Genomic DNA, 22,895 nt, shown 5'->3' with positions numbered 1-22,895 from the left:
TTCAACCGAGGCTCAAGCATCATTGCAGTGGTGGATGCGCAGACATCCACCTGTTGGTGGGGGCTCCTTTTCACCAGACCACTCCTTCCGAGACCCTGGTAATGGATGCATCGCTACAGGGCTGGGGAACTCACCTGGGCCCCCTCAAGCTCAGGGCATACGGTCCGGCAAGGAACCGAGTTACCACATCAACCTGCTGGAACTGAGAGCGGTCCATCTTGTGCTCAAGTCGTTTGCTCCATCTCTCAAAGGAAAGTTCATTGTGGTCCAGACGGACAATACAACCTCGATGTATTATCTGAACAGACAAGGGGCACGAGATCTCGTTCTCTGTCTCGAGAGTCGCAAACCATCTGGCACTGGTTAATAGCAAGGGGGATGTCTCTCACGGCGGTCCACCTTCCGGGACAACAAAACTCAGAACCATATTTCCTCAGCCGAAGTCTAATAGACTCCCACGACTGGGTTCTTCACGATGATGTCGTAGCAGACCTCTTCCAACGGTGGGGTCAGCCTCAATTAGATCTGTTTGCAGACAACGTCAACAAAAAATGCCCAGACTTCGCATCCAGATTCTACCGGGGACGCAAGGGAATGCCCTGTTGATAGACTTGTCAGGGATATTTCTCTACGCCTTTCCACCGATTCCCCTGATACCTGCTGTAATCAACAAGTTCTACAGGTCCAAAACCAGGATGATACTCATAGCCCCACAATGGCCTCAGCAATACTGGTACACAGATCTCCTCCAGTTGTCAGAGCAACCTCACAAGAAGCTGCTGTGCAGACTGGATCTACTCCACAGATTATGGGGGAACCTTCTACATCCCAACCTTCCCTTTCTGAGCTTGACAGCATAGCTCCTGAATTTCTGCAGTATGGACATCTAGGACTCTCTCAGGAATGTGTGGAGATTTTTAAAAGAGTCTAAAAGACCATCTACACGGTGCTCCTATGCATTCAAGTGGAAAAGGTTTTACATGTGGAAGAGAACTAGGATTTACAGGTAAGTAACTTATCCTTACTGTTTGCTCTATTTGATCTAATTTTCTCCTCTGAACGTGTGTGTATACACATTCACCGTCTCAAGTGGGTTTGGGTATCCTTCATCTAGCCTAGCATGGAATAAAGTTGCTCTCACCTTTCTTGCGGCTGCATACAAAAGTATGAGAGGCGTGGTGGGTTTAGCTGATGTCTGGTCCTAAAACGCTTTTGTCTCTCGTAAGTCCACCGAAAGAATCTGGCAGATGGATGGTCACCATGCTTTCCAAGCAGTCTGACACTTGACAGTGTGCAATTCCCAAGGCAGACTGGACTGTAGTGGACTTGTGAGTGAGATCCCACCTGTTTTTCTCATCCTCTTGGTTTGGTTATCCCTGCGGACAAAGATGATCTGCATGTCATGTCCATCTGAAAGACCAGACTTAACCAACCGACCACCATTTAAAAAACTAGGTTGAATGGTAAAAAAAAGAAGAAAAAAAAATCCCTAGCTTCCTGACGGTCAGGAAGAACGAATGATAATGGGCTCCAGGAAGTCTGTGGTTTACAAGGTGGATCAGAGCATTACATACTCACCCCCAGACGTCAACCTTGTTTGTCTTCCACGGGTTCTCAGCCCTCTTGCATAGCAGACGGAGGAAACATTAAAACCCCAAGGCCAAGGCTTTATACAAGGATGCCTTAAAGAAATACTACACTGAATTCAAAATAGCCAAAACGGCTTATCTGGAAGGAGGGCTAGAGAGAGCAGGAAACAAATCCAGGGAAATCTTTAAAGTTGTTAGGGATGTTATGTCCCCTGAGGCCTGTTCAAGCCTCAACAGCCTTCAGCTGAGTGGTGTGATCATAATAAGATCTCGATCATCCAAGCCAGCTTTTCCTCCTGCTCTCAGTCTGAAGTGGTTTCAGTTGACGTAGTGCACCCTAATATAGCTTCCTCATCCTTAGTTACTCTCTCTAGGCTAGAACATATCCCCCTAGGAGGTTCATTAGCAGCTATACACAGCCTTAAATCAGTATCTCTTGCTGTTCCCTGTCCTCTCAACCTATTAGCACTAGGGGAAGTATCATTCATCCCTTGCCTAATAAACTGCTGGAGGATCACGGTCTATATTAACAGTACCCCATTCCTGGAAGCAGGCTAAAATTGCTCCTGCTTAAGAAACCTCAGGCAGACCCAGGAGAGCAATCAAATTACAGACCCATATCTTTACTACTAGCCATATCTTAAGTTCTGGAAAAACATGTAAGGGAAGTTCCCAGTACTTGGAAAGTTATTAATTCTCAGTACTTGGAAACTAATAACTTGCTTCACCCAAGTCAGTCAGGCTTTAGACACAACTTCAGTACGGAGACGACGGTAGTGGAGGTTGCTGATTACATCACAGGCACTAGCTCCTGGGGGGAAGGCAGTGCTGATTATGTTAGATCTGTCAGCTGCTTTTGATAGGGTACCCCATGCCAAACTCCTAACATGTCTCCAATCCACTGGAATTGTTGGTCAGTCCCTGGACTAGTTGGCCTCCTTTTAGGAGGGCAGAAGACAAGCAGTCTGGATCCACTCCTTCCAGTAGAAGTGTCAGAGGGCTTGGCCCTGAGCCCTACATTTTTTAATGTGTATCTTGCTCCTTTCGCTCATTTGTCCAAAGCTTTAGGAGCAAAAGTGGTTTCTTATGCTGACTACTCTCAGCTATTGTTCTCCTGGGGCAGGAAAGCAAAGTTCCCCGGCAATTCCATCAGATCCTGCCTAGCAGTGGTCTTCCACTGGTTAACTTGCCATCAACTTAAATGCAATGCAGACAAGAACAAACTATTATTCTTCTGTCTCAAAGACCCGGAGACATAGCAGACCTTTTGGCCATTTGATTGACCCTGCCCTCAGGAAAGCAGTGTGTTGAATGTAACTGTCTCTCTTTTCCACCTCCGGTTAAAGTTGTGGTAGGCACGTGTTTTGGGTTACTGTACATTTTAAGGAAATTCTACATCTCCTTTGATTTGCAGCAAGGAAGGTGGTCATACAGGCACTCATAATAGCAATGCAGGACTACAGAAAGGCCCTATATTTCGGACTCTGACTACATTAACAACAGAACAGGTATTCCACAATCCTCGGCACGCACTCTGTTGAGCTGTCCTGTGAAAACGTATGTGTGCCTGCACATGTGGGCTCTCCATTTGCTCCCAGTAAAGAAGAGAATTTTATGTAAAACATTTATGTTTGTCTATAGGGCACTTCACTTTACAGGCGCATTCTATCTCATGGCAAGAATTGGCTCTTATGCCAAACCCTCCCTCACCGCACTCCCACCCCAAGAATCCTTTGATCAGCCAATATCTTTCTGGCCAGAATCCCTAGGAGTTATCGCTACAGAGTTGGGGGAAGGTCGTTCTCCTTCCTAGGCCCGTCCACATGGAACAGACTTCCACTAGAGGTACGCTCAGTTGATGCACGTTTATCGTTCAGGTAAAAAACTGAAAACGTGGCTCTTTAAACAGGAATAAATTGCCTATTTGTACTCTGATTTTGTGATCTGAGTGCTGAGCGCCAGGACACTCCTCGGAGTAACCGTGTGCTATAAAAGTCATCTTTCATTCATTCATTCACTACAGTTTGGTGTTAGCTGATTCACTTTCAAGGCCGCTACCTCCTTGCAGCTTGCTGGCTTTGATGTGACATTCTTTTTAAATGTTGGCTACTCTCCAAATCAGACAGTGGAGCTTCCTCCTTTTCAAGGATAGGTCGCAGCAGCAGAGCTTCCTTTCGTGTCCTAAGCTTATTCTCAGTCTTTGAGGGCCAGATTTTAAGGGAGAGGAAATATGTGATTAGCAACTTAGATTCCTGTTCATGGCCAAATGCCTTTTACTTGTGCATTAGAATTTCTCCAACAGTCCAAATTAATACTGTTCCTGAAGGACCTGTTTTTATTCTGATCGCTAATGCACTAGTGTGAAGCTAGGATCATTCAAAGGTGTACTGTGATGAAACCCCAGGCCAATCGGAGTAGGTAACCACCTCCCTGGGCATCTTACAAAGGAAGTGTGTGGACTCGTCCAAATTGGTCTCAAGAACGTATATTCTGGAGAGGGAGGGGCACTACATATTTCCTACGCAGGGTGTGGACTCTCACCTTTTTTCAGGTACATCCCAATGCAGGATAGCAGGCAGAGGCAACGGATGAACTCACAGCGTGGCTTCGAAGAGTGATGGGCTTGGTGCTACAAGCAGGAGTAGCTTGTTGCTGGTCAGTTGTTTGCTGAGCTCCATGACAGTTTTGGCAGTCGTTTCTTCTACAGTAGAGTTGAATGTGACATGTATACACGCTTTAAAGTTGACCACGTAGAATGCATGAAAAACACAAGTTACAGTTGAGTGAACTTAATTTACACAGAACAGATTTGTAGATTTTCCTCCGAGGGAATTGGTAGATTCCTCTCTGAGGTAAGGATAAAACGGTTGTGCCTTTTATTAAAATCTCAGCTGTATAACATTAGACTCCTCACAGTTTGAGGGACTATTTATCCTTTACCATTATGGAACAATTTGTACCCTTTTGCTAGAGGAGCATGGTGATCTACTGGCAGAACCTCTTAATGCTCCTAGGTTTTCAAGCACATTGAGGGATAACCAAAAGTAGTTAAGAAAAAGGGATACAATGGTATGAAATGGAATAGCTGCCCACATGTTATCAGCACTTTCTTCCCTCAACATGTGTATCAACATGGATTTAGCTACTGGTACTTAGGAGTCTTCCCACTTATGAAACCCAGCAGTTATCAGCTAATGTAGTTTGGGTGTATGGCACCTAAAAAAAAAAAAACACAATCGGGTGGGACAGCGAGAGGGTTTAGAACCAAACAAAGGTAGAAAACCTATGGCAGCACTGCCTGGGGGGTATCATGCCTGATAGAGGTTTCAAAGGAGCAGTTGGTTAGCTCTGTTCCTCCCTCCAATCACACTGCACAATGTGTTTGCAGACATAAGCGTCTGCTCCTTCTGTTGATGATATATTTCTTGTAGATCCCTCAACCATAGAGAGAGGTGAGTGCGAAGGGAGGGACAGGTGCACTCCTTGTCATTTGCTCTGGCGTCTGTCGATTCTTGCAACAGATGAATTAAGGTTTGAGGGAAACCTCTTCCGTAGGGACCCAAGGCACAAACCTTAAACTAAGATAACATTCTCTAAGCTTGCAGATCTCTCACCCTGACCCTAAGCTACTTAGTTATGTGCTCCTAGAATATGTGTTTAGCTTTGAAATGCTTTGGATTTCTTCTTTACGGACAGACTGAGAGAATCATGATCAAGAGAGCTGGTAAGTCCATAGGGCCTGAGCCTCCCACGTGTTTTCCAGGTTCACCTTTTTTGCTTTGCTAAGAATGCTTCATCACAGGTTGCTTCACAATGCCAAGTAGACACACCATTTTATCAGTCATTTAAGGGTCAAATATCAGTCACTATAGTGAAGAACCAGTACCATTTTGAAAGTCCTCTGGTAATGAGTTAAAGAGCAGATGCTACACAATCTAGAAATAATGTTCTAACAAGATTAAACCTGGCTTATGTGTACTTCCATTGATTGAAATCTGTAGTAACCTTAGCTTAGCGAAAATTGATTCTAGGTGGAGAGTTGTATTCCTTTCAGAGGTTTCCCCATTCTGTTGGTAAAATGCTTGTGATGTTGATTCTAATTCAGTGCCAATGGCATTCCAAGAGCATATTCTCATAATCATGATCTGCAGAGCAGTCACTTGAGTGCAGCTTGACCAAACTCAGAATTTGTTTCAGTGCTCACAGCTAACTCCATTCAGGGTTTGGTCATGCCACACTTGACAGTACTTTGCCTTAGCCACTTACGGTAGGGCTTAAAAGGTGACTAAGACTCTAAAATGGAGTAAGTGTAAAAAACAAAACAAAAAAACCCTACTCTTTTAACCGTTGTGTTTCTTAGCTCTTTGTCTCCTTTTCCTTCATGCACCGTGTCTACCATGTTCTTTATCTATTTATGCACATGTATACCTTGTTGATGTTCGGAGGCAGAATAGCTTTGTGGAGTGGAGGGGGAGCTGGGCTGCTGATGCCACTAGCACGTGCTCTGTCTCAAGTAGGGGAGGGAGTGAAGTAGTAAAACATGTTTGTAGGTCCATGGAGGCAGGCATCTGGAATTAATTCACTGAGTAACTTTTTCCTTTCTGATTCTCTCATAGAGAGATGGAGCAGTATAAGAGAGAACAGAATGAGGAGAAGATAGAAGAGACCAGGAGCCGTCTTGAACTCGCCAACATCGAAGGCAAACATGTGAGGCATCCTGATTCTCTGCAGCTTGTGTTGCTGGGAAAGAAGAGGGTTTTCAGCTAGTCCATTCCACCTAAGTGCCACCTGCGGATGTTTGAGTTTTGACATATCTAAACCCTAGTGGAACCCACATATGAATATACTGTATATGTTCATACAACCTGTCCTGCACCATACACTCTGGCACGTGCTGTCATTCATAAGGCTTTGATTACAGGCATCACCCAGGTGGTTCACAGTGGCTGTTTCCTTTTAAGAGTCATTGTCTAAGGCTCTGTGTAGTGTAAATTATCAAACATAGACCCCTACTGAATGCACATAAACTGCAATATTGTTCTGCTTATTTGATTGTACATCCCTCCCCATAAGTGGAACAGCCAAACTATTCAGTCCAGAATTGTTTGCGTTTACCATTTTTATTTTGTTTTCCTACACATTTTGTTTCCACTCCAACTCACTGTATGTGTGCTGTAATGAGTTAAAATAAAGGGAATCCATTCAGATTGTCTTTTTAGTGACACAGGAAACCCTGGTTGTCTGTTGCCCATCCTAAGGATTTTTTGTTTCTGCAGTGGAGATGAGACAGTTGGAAGCAACTGTCCATTCTTAAGGTAATCTCTTTAATAGGTGGGAGATCTTGCTACAAAGTGTGACTTTCATAGGTCCAGCCTCCCATAGACACGCATTGTCTCTACAGTGAAGTGCTGGCCCATTCTGTGGAGTTAATCTTTTATCAGTATGATTCTATAACTGACATTTTGTTACCTATAATCAACAGTTGAAATCTGTCTGCTTCATACTATGATCAGTGCAATTGAGTGACCACCATCATGATCCTTGAGTCTTTCTTATTTGTCTATCATGGAATCTTCATTGATAGTCATATGAACTTAGTATCATCCCACTTGTGCTGAATTACTGAACACTTTTAAAAGGGAGAGGAACCCTCCCCCAAACTAAGCAATCCTTGTGTAAAGGCAGATTTTATATGTTTATCTTTGGACGATCAACTGTGAAAAAGAAGTGACTGGTCCCTTATGGTCATATTGTCGTGGTCATGGGTTAATGAGGTTGTGATAATGTGGCTGTGCTTACGTGCCTCACCTAAAAATCATCCTTGAATGTTAAGAGAAATAGGTTACCCTGGTACCCTTTGCCAGAAACTGAGGACTCCACTATTATAATTATGGGTGGTGTTTTAATTGACTTTATTAATGTAGAACATAGTGCTGGTCCGTACCACTGGTCTAGCCAACTTTACAGTGACATTGGGACAGAGTGCTCTCTATAGAGAGAGAACCACGGCAGTAAACAAAATGTCCTCCTTTTATTCAGGGCTTATTTTCCCATAGTGTTGATTAGATTACTTTTTATAACAATATAGTACATTCCTAGTATAACACACAAACTTCATGACCAGCGAGAGATCTTGATCACTCCCTCTTCCTCATAATTATTGGTATTGTTTAGTAGCCAAGGGTGGGCATGTGGCACCTACACATGTGAACTTCAGGAAATACTAGATCACCTAGGGAAAACGACCCCCTACTAATATCAGGAGAACAAGCAATATATGATATGCATGCAAGATTGTCCAGATTATCCTACAAACATAAATGGCTTACCATGAATGTTAAGGATATAGAAGAGGCCATTATTTGGAATGAAACATCTTGAAACAAAATGATGGCTGGACTGGGGGAGGTTGTTGACAGTGGACAGTGAAACAAAATGATGGCTAGCACCACTTGAAGACCGGGTGGCGTTGACAGTGAACAGTGTGTATTCTGTGAATATTATTCAGCTCCTCTTTCTTACAAGCTCACATCTAGTGGCTTAACTGTTTTGTATTCACTTACTTTATTTTGCTATTCTACCTACTGGGAATGAGCTGGCCAGCCTTTCCTCTGGAAGGGTCAAGCACACTCCTTTCCTCTGTCACCGGGCAGGCAGGGAGGAAGACCTCAGCCCCTCCAGCAGTAAGTGTAGACTTCAGATGATCTCCACTCATATCTGAGAATGGATGCCATGCACACTTCAGCTTTAGTTACATAGCAGTCCTTCCAGTGCTCTGCAAAGCACTCCTTCCCTCTAGCCATGAAGGAACTGGAACAAGGTGAAGTGTTTTGGATCCCACTTTTACATACATTTTCCAAAGAAGGGATGCAAATCCACTGTCTCAGGTGTTGGTACAGGTTTGGGATGGTTCACTCTCAAATGTCATTTTCTGCTGGTTCTTCAGACAGAGCCTTTGTACGAGATGATGACCCTCACAGTAGGTAACAGTGATGTTGGCTTCAATCTGGAGTATCCAAAACAAGGCCACAGGAAAGTTCCTGGATGTCTGCACTTAGCTGGCATAATTCTTCTGAACAATATTCCAGGACAGACAAAAGAACAGGCCCTGCCTAGAAACTTCCTCACCTTCACCAACTGAAACTGCAGTCCCATGCTTCAGTCCAATCATCTACCAAATGGCTTCCCTTTGTAGGAACTAATCAGTATCTCTTTGCTAAGAAGGTCCTCGTTGAATTTCTAAGGGAAGCCCTGTCTCCATCCTCCTTCACTTCAGTGCCTGGTTCTCCACCCTCCAGATACATGTATGTAGTCAGTACGCTTCCTCTGTCTGGATAGGCTGTACCCCTACTTCATCTCTAGCAATTCTGAGGTGCTCTTTTAGGGAGTAGTGTGATCGAGCAGAGTTATACATCTGCAAATACACAGTCAGTAAATGAGACACAAAGCACAAGGAGATCCACACCAATTTACTAAAATAATAAGTATCTTTATATATGTTTAGGTAACAGAATCAGTACAATCAGGTGAGTACATTTTGTAAAAAAAAAAAAAAAAACTGAAAAAAACTTTTTAAAAAACTCTACAGTATTGAAAAGTCGACAATTCAACTTGTGGAAGCTTCAATGTTATCCTATGGAGAGAAAAATGAAGTACTGCATTCAGGTATTGTACAGAGACTTACAGGACCAATCTCCTGGACTTAAGGTAAGTATTGGGCAAGGTTTAGGACCTCACCAACAGGTCACTCCGGGCGGCACTGGGACGGTCGGTTGCAGAGGTGTAGTGCAGGATCGACTACCCAATGTTTGTCTATAGTCCAGTCCCGGGAAACCAACAGGTGGGTTCAAGTCTTGAGTGCTCAGGGACAGAGGGTCACCTTCAGTCCTCTTCTCCATGAGCCAAGGGTGACGGGTGCAGATGTGCCCTGAGACGTCGTGTTTTCTCCACCAAGAGCACTCACTGTTGAGGGGGCCTGTGGGCCGGGGCAAGCAGCATCTGGGAGTCTGCAGTGGGAAAGTCCACGGTGGACTCTGTCTCTGAAGGGCTGGGGGACCACATTGGCACCATTGTCCCACTTCAACTCGGGCTAGACAGCACAGGTGCAGTGGTGCTTTCCGGTGTCAGGTTTTTGCAGTCCAGAGTCCTCTCAGGTCTCTAGGGCTGCCTGCAAAATGCATTGGGAAGCAGCTCCGCTGGTCCACGAGGTCCTGAGTCTTTATTTGAGGCAGGCAGTCCTCCCAGGCTTTTGGAGGCACAGCAGCTTCGGGACGAGTCGACTTTAGTGCAAATCAGCGGGAACAGTTGACAGACTGGCAGGGCGGGGGCCAACTCAGGTGCTCCTTCCTCAGTCTTTGCTTTTGCAGTTCTTGGGTATCCTCCTTAAGTCAGAAGGAATCTGATTTTCTGGTGTCATGGGCTCCCTAAAAACTTAACTTAGGGGCGTTTTAGGGAAGTGTAGGGTAGTAGGGCTACTTACCCCTGGGGCCACCACGCCCCTTTTATGACCACTTCCTGTGGGAAGTGGGCATAACCCTGTCCCAGAGTTCCTTCTTCTGCCAAAACCAAGACAGCAGATTTCTAAATGTGGTGTTCACATCAGGCAGCTCACCTTAGGGGTGGGACTGACCTGAGGGGTGGACACACCTCTGAATACTAAATTTCCCAGCTGTCCCAGTGCTAAATGAGCCTGGTGGAGGGGCGGAGGGTTGCGAGTCGGCATTTTAGCTTTGAGTGTAGCCAGATCTGCATACCAAGGGCGCTAGGCTTCTTTGAAGCCCCCTGCCCTGGAATGCAGATTTGCTGTTCATCCTGTTGGGTGGGGGGGTGTAAACACCTTGCCCAGAGAAGGCTTTGTCTCTGACAACCCGAGAGCAAAGGCTCTCACCCTAGGTGACCAGAATCTTGCCTGGTGGTGGCAGGCTGGCTACAACTAGTCAGTCCCCACATGGGTAGTTGGTAGGTTTTACAGGTCCCTATTTTCAGTGAAGCCATCATGTAGCTTGGAAACCCATATTGACCAGTGTCCAGCACGTACTTAAAATGGCTTCTCTGCTCACTCACTGTGTCTGCGACTCGGCAAAGACATAGGAGGGGCATATCTGCGCTGTCAGATATGCCCTCCCACGTTATATAATGCACCCTGCTTTAGTGCTGTAAGACTTGCTGTCGGGGTGACTTACAGATATTACATGCAATGTTAGGGGACAGGGCACACAGGCTGTGTGCCATGTTGTGTTTTCACTTTTAGCTGCACCAAGGCATGCAGCCTGCAGTGGCAGTCTGCATGTGTTAGGTTGAGGAGAGGTCCCTGAGGGTGGCACAATACATGCTGCAGCCCTTGGAAACCCTTTTTGGTACCCATGCCCTAGGTACTAGTGGTGCCATTTAGTAGGGACTTACAGAGGGACCAATGGTATTGCCAATTGGGGAACAATTGCACAGTTTTAGGGAATGAGATCTGGTACTGGGGGGCTAGTTAGCAGGAACCCAGTGCACTTTCAGTGAAAATTGCATCATGTACAAGGCAAAAAGTGGCGGTCACCTTGTAAAAAAGGGGCACTTTCCTACAACATGGTGTAGGTATTTAAGAACGTTGCGTTCTGCATTCAGGACTGGCCCCAGAGGATCTGCTGTGGTAACCTCAACTGAATCCAGTTAATGTTAGTTGCTTGGAGATGGCAAATTGCTCCCTCAACTTTGTTACATGTTTTTGTCCACAACATACTTTAGGATGCTTGTCTTTATTGTGATACTACTCTTACAAGGAAGCTTTCCAATTGCATAGCTTGCAGTCTGACTGAGCTGATCTCAAGAATTTGATTGTATGAAAATGATTATAATGCTTAAAATGCTTATAATATCAAGCTCTTAAAATATAGCAAATAGTGGGTGAAGTCTTTCAAGTACTAAAACAATAAACACTACTAGAACTACTCTTTACTGGGCTGGAGAGTGGCTCATTCCCCATGGCAGTAACATTATTGCTTTCTGCAGATAATGTCTGCAGTGGTTGAGATTGACATGGACATTTGCAAGTTGCTTTTCTTTGAAGAAAAGCTTTTGAGTCATGAGAGGCTCTGTGATTCTACCCTTAGTAAACAGTGCACATGGGCAACAACTGTGCTAGATTATTTTTCACTCAAAGGTTGAGAGTAAGTGTGGGGTATCAAATGAATGTTTTATAATGCACCATGCATAGTGTGGAAGTAAGAAGAGATCTGCAGATAGAACTGCATTCTTCGAGGGAGAAGGTTGGGGACCTGTGAAACTACAGCACTGCATGCTAAGAACAGATGCCTACAGGGTAACATTTTTTGTTGGTATCATGTGTTGCTCTACATACACATGCTCTACGTAGAGTCTGAACCAATAACACCTACAAGCGGTGGCTGGTGTGTGGATGGTACAGATGGCTGGAATACATGACTATCTGCCCAACAATAGCCTGCAACCAGGTATAGCTGCAAAATAATGCTTAGTGAAAGAGCGCCGGTTTGACCAAGTAGCTGCTTTACATATGTTAGCTAGCTGGATATTGCCACACAAAGTCATGGTTGCTGCTTGTGAGGAGGAGAAGGAGGTGGTATTGGAGTGTTCTCCATACATAAAGTAACTTTGCCTGTTTTGAGGGTTGAGCCAAGGGGTCTTATTTTTCCCTGAGGCTACCCTTGATTGGGGTTTTGCAGTTCTGAAGTGAAGGGATTTGGGGCTGGGGGGACTACAGATTTCTCGACTTCTGCCGAGTCAATGTATGGGGTTTAGTACTCACAGGGGCCTGTAGGGGGTGGGATGGAAGGTTGCTTTGAGGGGTTTGTTCTTGACTGTTTTTGTTGAATGTAGATAAGCCAGAGACACATACCTAATGGGTCTCTCCTAACGAACTACTGGACTCCAGGTGTCCCGATCATGTGTTCAGGAGTCCCAGGTTGGAGGTCCCCTCCCCGCTTAGTACACTTCTTCTTTGACTACAATGACCTCCGCAGGTGATTTGGGGCCTCCCCGAATAGACCTACAGGCCTTCTCTGCACTATCATGGAATGTAAATGCTCATGGAGATAGGTTGAAACGTGGTTTGATGTCTCAATATATAAAGAGACTAAACCCATATGTTGTTTTTTTGCAGGAGACGCATCCTAAGAGCACCAGGTTAAATTCCAGATAGAGGGCCCTATGTAACATTGGCACACACAGGCTATACTTCTGGTTCCAGGGGAGTGGCGATTTCGATCCGCAAGTCCCCTCCCTTCTGCCTCATTCGACAATGGACAGACCCAGCAGCGGGTAGATATGTGGGGGTACAGGGACTTTGGGGCAGACAGGAAGTATTGTTTTTAAGGGCTTATTCCCCACCCAGACTTCGGGCTCCCTTGCTGGAAAAGCTAGCGGAGATTCTACTGGAGGCGGATTCCCCGCTCCATGTGATGGGGAGTGTTTTTAATGATGTAATGGAGATGGAGCGGGATCGCTCTGGGTTGTCTAGGGGAGCTACCCCCCATACTCTATTGTATTGCTTTGCGGCAGCACTGGGACTGTCTGACCTGTGGCGGTGTGCCCATCCCACCCACAGGAAATGCTCCTACTTTTCCGGGCCCCACAGAGTCTTTTCTAGATTGGATTATATTTTCACCCCTGCGGGGGAAGTGGGGACTGTCCACCGGGCTGATTCCCTGGCTAGGGGCTTGTCTGACCATTTTCCTCTGATGATGTGGATTGGGAGTAAAGGTGGGGGATCCCGGAGATGGAGGGTGGGGGCCTGGGACCTACAGGATCAAGAGGTGGCGCATGGGCTCTGTGTAGACACTGAATTATATTTCTGGGAAAACATAAGGTCGGTTGAGTCTCCTATGGTGCTCTGGGCGGCACACAAGACAGTGATCCGGGATAGTGCTCAGAACTTAGTGGCACAGAAGAGAAGGAAGGCGTCGGAAACGCTGGATGACTGAGCGGCAGCTTCTGGAGTTGGACGAGGCTTTGGCACGGGTTCCTGCCCCTCCCGCCCTTCGCCAGTTGGAGCTAGTTAGGGTTAGGTATAGGGAAACGGCAGTGAGGGAGAGTAGAGCTCAGCTGCACACCGTCCAGCATAGGTTCTATGAAACAGGTGGTAAAGCAGGGAAACTCCTGGCTTGGCTGGGAATGAAAGAAATAGAAGTGAGGTGGGTAGATGAGGTTGTGACCCCCAGAGGGAGCTAGGGTTTCCTTGAATAAAGATATTACTGAGGCCTTTGCCGCTAATATCAGGCTTTATAACAGGCATGCCCCCATTACAGGATGCACACCGGATTAGGGAATACCTACAACATATAGTGGTCCCAGTTTTAGATGCTGAGGCTCGGGTGGTCTTGGACAGAGATATCACTTTGGAGGAGATTAAAACGGCCATGACAAGGCTGCGCTAAAGTTAAGCCCCGGGCCCTAACGGGTTCCCAGTGGAGCATTTCAAAAGACTTGGGGATCTCTTGGCCCCCCCATCTCTTTAATATGTCTCTGGAGGCGAGAAGCCAAGGTGCCCTCCCTCCGGACTTGAGGAAAGCAGAGATGATGGTAATCCATAGAGAAGGAAGGCCTAAAGCGTCCTGTGCATCATAGACCAATATTCCTCAAGAGATGAAAGTGTTGGCCACAGTTATAGCGACGCGCCTCCAGGATGTTATCACCCCTCTAGTTCATAGGGACAAATCCGGCTTCATGCCGGGAAGGTCCACGAGATATAATTTGAGGCGCACACATAACTGGATACATACTGTCCTGCGGCGCCCAGATCCACACACATTTTTTGCTCTCTATGCTGAAAAAGCATTTAGCGCTGTGCATTGGCCCTTCTTGGAGGGTATCTTGGAGAGATTCGGAGTTGGCCCCAGATATCGGGAGTGGGTGAGGTTGCTCTACTGTAATCCGGTGGTGGCTGTTAGAGTAAATGGGGCGCTTTCATCTGAGTTTCCTACTGAAAGGTGTACTAGACAGGGATGTCCCTTGTCCCTCTTATTTGCCCTCACAATGGAATCCCTGGCATGTAGGGTCTGTGTTTATCCCAAGCTACATGGGTTCAGGCTGAGAGAGGAAGAGATGGAGAAGGAACGCATTTCCTTATACGCTGATGACGTACTTTTATATGTGGCGAGACCCCTAGATTTCCTCCCAAGACCTTTTCGGGTATTTACAGAGTATGGGAGCTATTCTGGGTACCAGATTAACTGGGATAGATCTCTCTTGTATGCCCCGCAGGAGAACACAGTTCTCCACTTCCTCTCAAGTCAATTACAGTATTAGAGTGAGGGATTTGAATACGGTAGGATGTTGGTTCTGTGTGTATATACTATTTCAAAGTAAGAAATGGTGTGCACAGAGTCCAAGGGTTCCCCTTAGAGGTAAGATAGTGCCAAAAGTAGATAATTCTAATGCTCTATTTTGTGGTAGTGTGGTTGAGCATTAGGCTTATCAGAGGGTAGTGTTAAGCATTTGTTGGACACACAGGCAATACATGAGGAACACACACTCAAAGACTTACTCCAGGCCAATAGGTTTTTATATTGAAAAATATATTTTCTTAGTTTATTTTAAGAACCACAGGTTCAAGATTTACAATAAACACTTTAAATGTAAGGTACTTCACTTAGATACTTTAGGAACTCTGAATGAAAACAATATCATGTACAGCCTTTGTAAAAATGGCAATAAGCTATTTTCAAATTGGACACAGTGCAAAAATCAACAGTTCCTGGGGGAGGTAAGTAAAGGTTAGATTAGGAGGTAAGTAAAACACATACAAGTCTCAGTTCTGGGGCATAGGCAGCCCACCGTTGGGAGTTCAAGGCAACCCCAAAGTTACCACACCAGCAGCTCAGGGCTGGTCAGGTGCAGAGGTCAAAGAGATGCCAAAAACACATAGGCGCCTATGGGGAACAGGGGTGCTCCGGTTCCAGTCTGCCAGCAGGTAAGTACCTACGTCCTCCGGGGGGGCAGACCAGGGGTGTTTTGTAGAGCACTGGGGGGGGGGCACAAGTAGGCACACAAAACACACCCTCAGCGGCACGGGGCGGCCGGGTGCAGTGTGCAAAGCAGGCGTCGGGTTTCAGGTAGCAAACAATGGAGGGACCCGGGAGTCACTCTAGCGGTGCAGGCAGGCACATGGGGGTCTTCTCAGGACAGCCACCACCTGGGCTAGGCAGAGGGTCGCCTGGGGGTCACTCCTGCGTTGAATTTCGGTTCCTTCAGGTCCTGGGGGCTGCGGGTGCAGTGTTGGTTCCAGACATCGGGTCCCTTGTTACAGGCAGTCACGGTCAGGAGGAGCCTCTGGATTCTCTCTGCAGGCGTCGCTGTGGGGTGCTCAGAGGGGTCATCTCTGGTTACTCACGGGCTCGCAGTCGCCAGGGAGTCCTCCCTGAAGTGTTTGTTCTCTGGATCTCGAGCCGGGGGCGTTGGGTGCAGAGTGTGAAGTCTCACGCTTCCGGCGAGAAACGTGCAGTCTTTGGAAGTTGCTTCTTTGTTGCAAAGAAGTAGCTGGTTTTGAACAGGGCCGCTGTTCACTGGAGTTTCTTGGTCCTTTAGTCCAGGGCAGTCCTCTGAGGCTTCAGAGGTCACTGGTCCATGTCTGATGTGTCGCTGGAGCAGGTTTTCGAAGTTGGAGACCGGTCGGTAGGGCTGGGGCCAAAGCAGTTGCCATCTTCCTCCTTCTCTGCAGGCTTGTAGGTCAGCAGTCCTTCTTGTTTCTTCAGGTTGCAGGAATCTGATTTCCTGGGATCTGGGGAGCCCCTAAATACTGAATTTAGGGGTATGTTTAGGTCTGGGAGGGCAGTAGCCAATGGCTACTGTCCTTGAGAGTGGCTACACCCTCTTTGTGTCTCCTCCCTGTGGGGAGGGGGTGGGGGGGCACATCCCTAATCCTATTGGGGGAATCCTCCAAACTTCAAGAAGGAGGATTTCTCAAGGTAGCAGTCACCTCAGCTCAGGACACCTTAGGGGCTGTCCTGACTGGTGGGTGACTCCTCCTTGTTTTTCTCATTATCTCCTCCAGCCTTGCCGCCAAAAGTGGGGGCAGTGGCCGGAGGGTAGGGCACCTCCACTAGCTGGGATGTCCTGGGGTGCTGTTACAAAAAGGGTGAGCCTTTGAGGCTCACTGCCAGGTGTTACAGTTCCTGCAGGGGGAGGTGAGAAGCACCTCCACCCAGTACATGCTTTGTTCCTGGCCACAGAGTGACAAAGGCACTCTCTCCCCATGTGGCCAGCAACTTGTCTGTTGTGTGGCAAGCTGGCAGAAACTGGTCAGCCTACACTAGAAGTCGGGTAAGTATTCAGGGGGCATCTCTAAGATGCCCTCTGGGTGTATGTTACAATAAATTGCACACTGGCAGCAGCGTGCATTTATTGTGCTGAGAAGTTTGATACCAAACGTCCCAGTTTTCAGTGTAGCCATTATGGAACTGTGGAGTTCGTGTTTGACAAATTCCCAGACCATATACTCTTATGGCTACCCTGCACTTACAATGTCTAAGGTTTTGCTTAGACACTGTAGGGGCATAGTGCTCATGCACATATACCCTCACCTGTGGTATTGTGCACCCTGCCCTAGGGCTGTAAGGCCTGCTACAGGGGTGACTTACCTATGCCACAGGCAGTGTGAGGTTGGCATGGCACTCTGAGGGGAGTGCCATGTCGACTTAGTCATTTTCTCCCCACCAGTACACACAAGCTGAGAGGCAGTGTGCATGTGCTGAGTGAGGGGTCCCCAGGGTGGCATGAGACATGCTGCAGCCCTTAGAGACCTTCCCTGGCATCAGGGCCCTTGGTACCAGGGGTACCAGTTACAAGGGACTTACCTGAGTGCCAGGGTTGTGCCAATTGTGGAGACAAAGGTACAGTTTAGGGAAAGAACACTGGTGCTGGGGCCTGGTTAGCAGGGTCCCATCAGCAAAAGCAAAAAGTTAGGGGATAACCATGCCAAGGAGGCATTTCCTTATACAACACCCCCCCCCCCCTTCCAAAACAAGAGAGAATGAGACTGACCTTTCCCAAGAGAGTCTTCATTTTCTAAGTGGAAGAACCTGGAAAGGCCATCTGCATTGGCATGGGCAGTCCCAGGTCTGTGTTCCACTATAAAGTCCATTCCCTGTAGAGATATGGACCACCTCAACAGTTTAGGGTTTTCTCCTTTTATTTGCATTAGCCATCTGAGAGGTCTGTGGTCAGTTCGAACTATGAAGTCAGTACCAAAAAGGTATGGTCTCAACTTCTTCAGGAACCAGACCACAGCAAAGACCTCCCTCTCAATGGCACTCCAGTGCTGCTCCCTGGCGAGTAACCTTCTGCTAATGAAAGAAACAGGCTGGTCAAGGCCATCATCATTTGTCTGCGACAGGACTGCTCCTATCCCATGTTCAGAGGCATCTGTCTGCACAACGAACTGCTTAGAGTAATCTGGAGCTTTCAAAACTGGTGCTGTGCACATTGCTTGCTTCAGGGTGTCAGAGGCCTTTTGACAGCCCAAGGTCCAGTAAACTTTCTTGGGCATTTTCTTGGAGGTAAGTTCTGTGAGGGGTGTCACTATTGATCGATAATCCTTCACAAACCTCCTATAGTAACCAGTCAAGCCAAGGAATGCCCTGACTTGAGTCTGGGTTTGTGGAGCTACCCAGTCCAGAATAGTCTGGATCTTGGGTTGGAGTGGCTGAACTTGGCCTCCACCTACAAGGTGTCCCAAGTAAACCACAGTACCCTGCCCTATCTGACATTTCGATGCCTTGATAGAGAGGCCTGCTGCTTGCAGGGCCTGCAAAACCTTCTTCAGGTCGACCACGTGATCCTGCCAGCTGGAGCTAAAGACAGCAATATCATCAAGATAAGCTGCACTAAAGGACTCCAAGCCAGCAAGGACTTGATTCACCAACCTTTGGAAGGTGGCTGGGGCATTCTTTAAGCCAAAGGGCATCACAGTAAACTGGTAATGCCATCCGGTGTGGAGAGTGCTGTTTTCTCTTTTGCTCCTGGTTGCATTCTTATTTGCCAGTACCCTGCTGTCAAGTCAAAGGTACTCAAGTATTTGGCAGCACCCAATTTGTCAATCAGCTCATCTGCGCTTGGAATGGGGTGAGCATCTGTCTTGGTGACAGAATTAAGCCCTCTGCAGTCCACACAGAACCTTATCTCTCTCTTGCCATCTTTGGTGTGAGGTTTGGGGACTAAGACCACTGGGCTAGCCGAGGGTCTGTCAGAGTGCTCAGTCACTCCCAACTCCAGCATCTTGTGGACTTCCACTTTGATGCTTTCTTTGACTTGGTCAGACTGTCAGAATATTTTGTTTTTGACAGGCATGCTGTCTCCTGTGTCCACATCATGGGTATACAGGTGTGTCTGAACAGGGGTTAGGGAAAAGAGCTCAGCAAACTGCTGGAGGACTTGTCTGCAGTCAGCTTGCTGTTGGCCAGAGAGGGTGTCTGAATAGATCACTCCATCTACTGTGCCATCTTTAGGGTCAGTGGAGAGGAGATCTGGGAGAGGTTCACTCTCTGCTTCCTGGTCCTCATCTGTAACCAATAACATGTTTACATCTGCCCTGTCATGGAAGAGTGTTAGGCGGTTAACATGGATCACCCTCTTTGGGGTCCTGCTAGTGCCTAGGTCCACCAGGTAGGTGACCTGACTCTTCTTCTCTAGCACTGGGTAAGGGCCACTCCATTTGTCCTGAAGTGCCCTGGGAGCCACAGGCTCCAGAACCCAGACTTTCTGTCCTGGCTGAAACTCAACCATAGCAGCCTTTTGGTCATACCACATCTTCTAGAGTTGTTGGCTGGCCTCAAGGTTTTTACTTGACTTTTCCATGTACTCTGCCATCCTGGAACATAGGCCTAGTACATAGTCCACTATAACTTGCTTAGGCTCATGGAGAGGTCTCTCCCAGCCTTCTTTCACAAGGGCTAGTGGTCCCTTAACAGGATGGCCAAACAGAAGTTCAAAGGGGGAAAACCCTATTCCTTTCTGAGGCACCTCTCTGTAGCCGAAAAACAGGCATGGCAAGAGGACATCCCATCTCCTTTTGAGTTTTTCAGGGAACCCCATGATCATGCCCTTCAGTGTCTTGTTAAATCTCTCAACAAGACCATTGGTTTGTGGATGGTATGGTGTGGTGAATTTGTAAGTCACCCCACACTTATTCCACTTATGTTTCAGGTAAGCTGACATGAAGTTGGTACCTCTGTCAGAAACCACCTTAGGAAATCCCACTCTGGTAAAAATACCAATGAGTGCTTTGGCTACTGCAGGGGCAGTAGTGGACCTAAGCGGAATTGCCTCAGGGTACCTAGTAGCATGATCCACTACTACTAGGATATACTGATTCCCTGATGCTGTGGGAGGTTCAAGTGGACCCACTATATCCACTCCCAATCTTTCAAAGGGGACCCCTGCCACTGGAAGTAGAATGAGGGGGGTCTTTGGATGGCCACCTGTGTTACCACCGGCTTTACAGGTGGCACAGGCTACAAAACTCCTCTACCTTCTGGGACATATTGGGCCAATAGAAATGGTTGACTAACCTCTCCCATGTCTTGGTTTGTCCCAAATGCCCAGCAAGGGGAATGTCATGGGCTAAGGTCAGAATGAACTCCCTAAACTCCTGAGGCACTACCACTCTCCTAGTGGCACCAGGTTTGAGATCTCTTGCCTTAGTGTAAAGGAGTCCATCTTCCCAATAGACCCTGCGTGTTCCACTGAGAATTCCTTTTTCTTGTCCAGCAGCTTGCTGTCTTAGGCCTTCAAGATAGGGACAAGTTTCTTGCCCCTTGCACAGCTGTTCACTTGAGGGTCCCCCTGGGTCAAAGAGCTGGAAAGGTTCTAACTCCATAGGCTCAGTTCCCTCAGGGGATAGAACTTCTTCCTTCAAATCATAACTTAGCATCAGCAAAGGCAAAAAGTTAGGGGAGGCATTTCCTTACAAATACCTTGGCCTGTTCATGACACATAAGGCGGACCCCTGCTCCGCCCGAAACTTGGGAAGGGTGACTGGGAGCTGCCGGGCTGATATGGAGTGTTAGGGGAGGGGCCTCCCACTTACTTTGATTGGTCAAGTGGCTATTTTTAAGATGATCCCTCTCCTGAAGTTGCTGTAGGTTTTACAAAATACATATTACTGCATCCCCCTGGACTTTTTCCAGACCCTGGTGCGAGACATAAGACTTTTTCTGTGGGAGAAAAAACATTCTCAAATTGCACTTTAATCGCTGCAGCGTAATCAGTATAGGGTGGGCCTATCTGGGCCAGATGTAGAGCCATACTACTTGGCGGCACACCTGATCAATGTTAACGAGTGGGTATATGCCCCTGGGGACCCTCCTACTTTTCGGTTGGAGAGACTGCAGTGGGAGGGGAAATTGTGTCTCCAGTACTTTTATGGAGGTGGGGGGAGAGAGTCGTCTCCTACTCTCTACCTAGGCAGCTGTTGGGGCGTGGGCCAGGGTACTGGGATGGATGCACAGGCCTACCAAGATGACCCCTTTGTGGGAAGGATGCTGGTTGCTGGAAATAGGTAAATTGACCTGCTTTTGAGGGGTGGGATCACATTGGAATTTCCAACTTCAGAGATGTGTAAGAAGGGGGAGATCTCATGCCTTATGAGTCACTACGGGCTGCATATGGGCTCAACAGAACGCAGTTCTTCTACTATGCTCGATTGAGACATGCATGGAGGGCAGAGGGGCTCCTGTGGGGGGGAATACCCGCATATGCTCCATTGGAAGGCAAATTGTTGATGGGAAAGTTAAATATTAAAGCTGTGTCTATGGTGTATAGGACCATTAAAAACAATATGCGGATACACTGCAGACTACGCAATCGGTGGGAGGCTGAGATAGGGGAACTGGAAGACATAGACTCGGAAGCAGCACTGATGTTCCCACGAGAAGTAGCCATTAGATTAAAGTTGCGAGTAATCCAGTTCAAGATACTTCATAGGGTTTACTACAATAGACAGCGTCTACATACTATGCAGAGGGTGCATCACCCAAACTGTCTCCGATGCCAGGGGCAAATTGGTACTTTCTTATATACCATTTGGGGATGTCCTGTTATACAGGACTATTGGACAAAGATTGTGGGGGAACTGCAGGGGGTGCAGTCGAAGCAGATCCCTCTTGACCCCATATTTATTCTACTGGCAATCCCCAACGACATTGAATTGCCCCAGGCCAGGCTCATATTATGTAATCTCGGGTTGGTGGTGGCTAAGAGGGATGCCGCCCTTCTGTGGAGATCGGAGTTAGGCCCCATGGTGGACACATGGAGAAGAGGGATGGATGCATTCATGAAAGCAGAAAAGGTAACATCTGCCCATGAAAGTTTGGGAGGGTCTGGGGGGCCTTGTCGGCATACCATTCATTAAATGTATAGGAATTTATGGACTATGGACCCACCGGTGTATGGTGCAGACTGTAAAATACGGACTATTGCGGGGCAGAGGGACTGGGATACGTATGATGTGGGAAAGAGAACAATTATAGAAATGTGTGAGGATATGTTTGTGTCTGTGGGTGGTTTGGGGGGGTGGGGGGGGGGGAGACTGTTGTACTTATTCATCAACCCTGGTGCTGATGTAAAGTACTGTTCTGTATACTTTCTCTGGATATGGTATGCACCTGTGAAAAATCCAATAAAAAGAGTTTTAAAACCATGGCTCAGGCTCCAGCATTGAAGGGACCTTCCTCTTTGAGTGTAAATGAGGTGTGTCTTTGGTGGCTGAGAGGGAGTGATACTCTTCGGCAAGTCCTTTTTTTCAGTTGGGTCCAAGGCCTTTGTTCGGTGCTTACTGGAGCCTGAAAGCTGCAAAGGCCGTGGAAAGTGTGGTGCTCTGTGCATGGTGCTCAACCACAGACTCCCTCTGGAAAGGTGCCCTGACTGCGTTAGGCCTCTTGAAAGGTTTGAAGTGGGTGTCTGAACCGATCGTCCTTACACCTGTGGCAGAGGTCTTCATTCAAGGGCTACTGGTCTTGGAGAGCAAGGAAATCCTCCTTTCCTCCCTTTCAGTCAGAACTGCTGGAAAAGATGGCTTTTGGGCTGGGTAATGGCTGACAGGGCGCAATACCTGAAGGGCCTGCACCCTCACCTCCCTCACTCTGAAGGTGTTTGTTGAAGTTGTCAAGTGTGCCGGCGGCACTTTTTCAATGAAAAGAGGCATGCAGCTTTCAGGAGTCGATTGATGAGGTTGGTCTCCAAATAGTGTCTTTGAGAGAAGAAACACAGGCGACTAAGGTTTTTCCAAGTGTAGGTGTAAAAGAATCACCATGCAGGCCCGAAGAAAATGTGAAGGCCTGTACCCCCATC

General features: G+C 47.2%; 1 protein-coding gene across 1 annotated transcript in view; it reads left to right on the top strand.

Annotated features, from left to right (window-relative positions):
• STUB1 (STIP1 homology and U-box containing protein 1) overlaps positions 1-22,895 on the top strand; it is a 184,106-nt gene that overhangs the window by 78,370 nt on the left and 82,841 nt on the right. Inside the window, exon 4 of the mRNA XM_069210638.1 lies at positions 6,206-6,296. Within this exon, the coding sequence (XP_069066739.1) occupies positions 6,206-6,296 (91 nt within the window). The remainder of the gene's footprint in view (positions 1-6,205; positions 6,297-22,895) is intronic.

This window comes from Pleurodeles waltl, chromosome 10, assembly GCF_031143425.1.
Source record: "Pleurodeles waltl isolate 20211129_DDA chromosome 10, aPleWal1.hap1.20221129, whole genome shotgun sequence".
Lineage (NCBI taxonomy): Eukaryota > Metazoa > Chordata > Amphibia > Caudata > Salamandridae > Pleurodeles > Pleurodeles waltl.
This window is presented reverse-complemented; position numbering and strand designations above follow the sequence as displayed.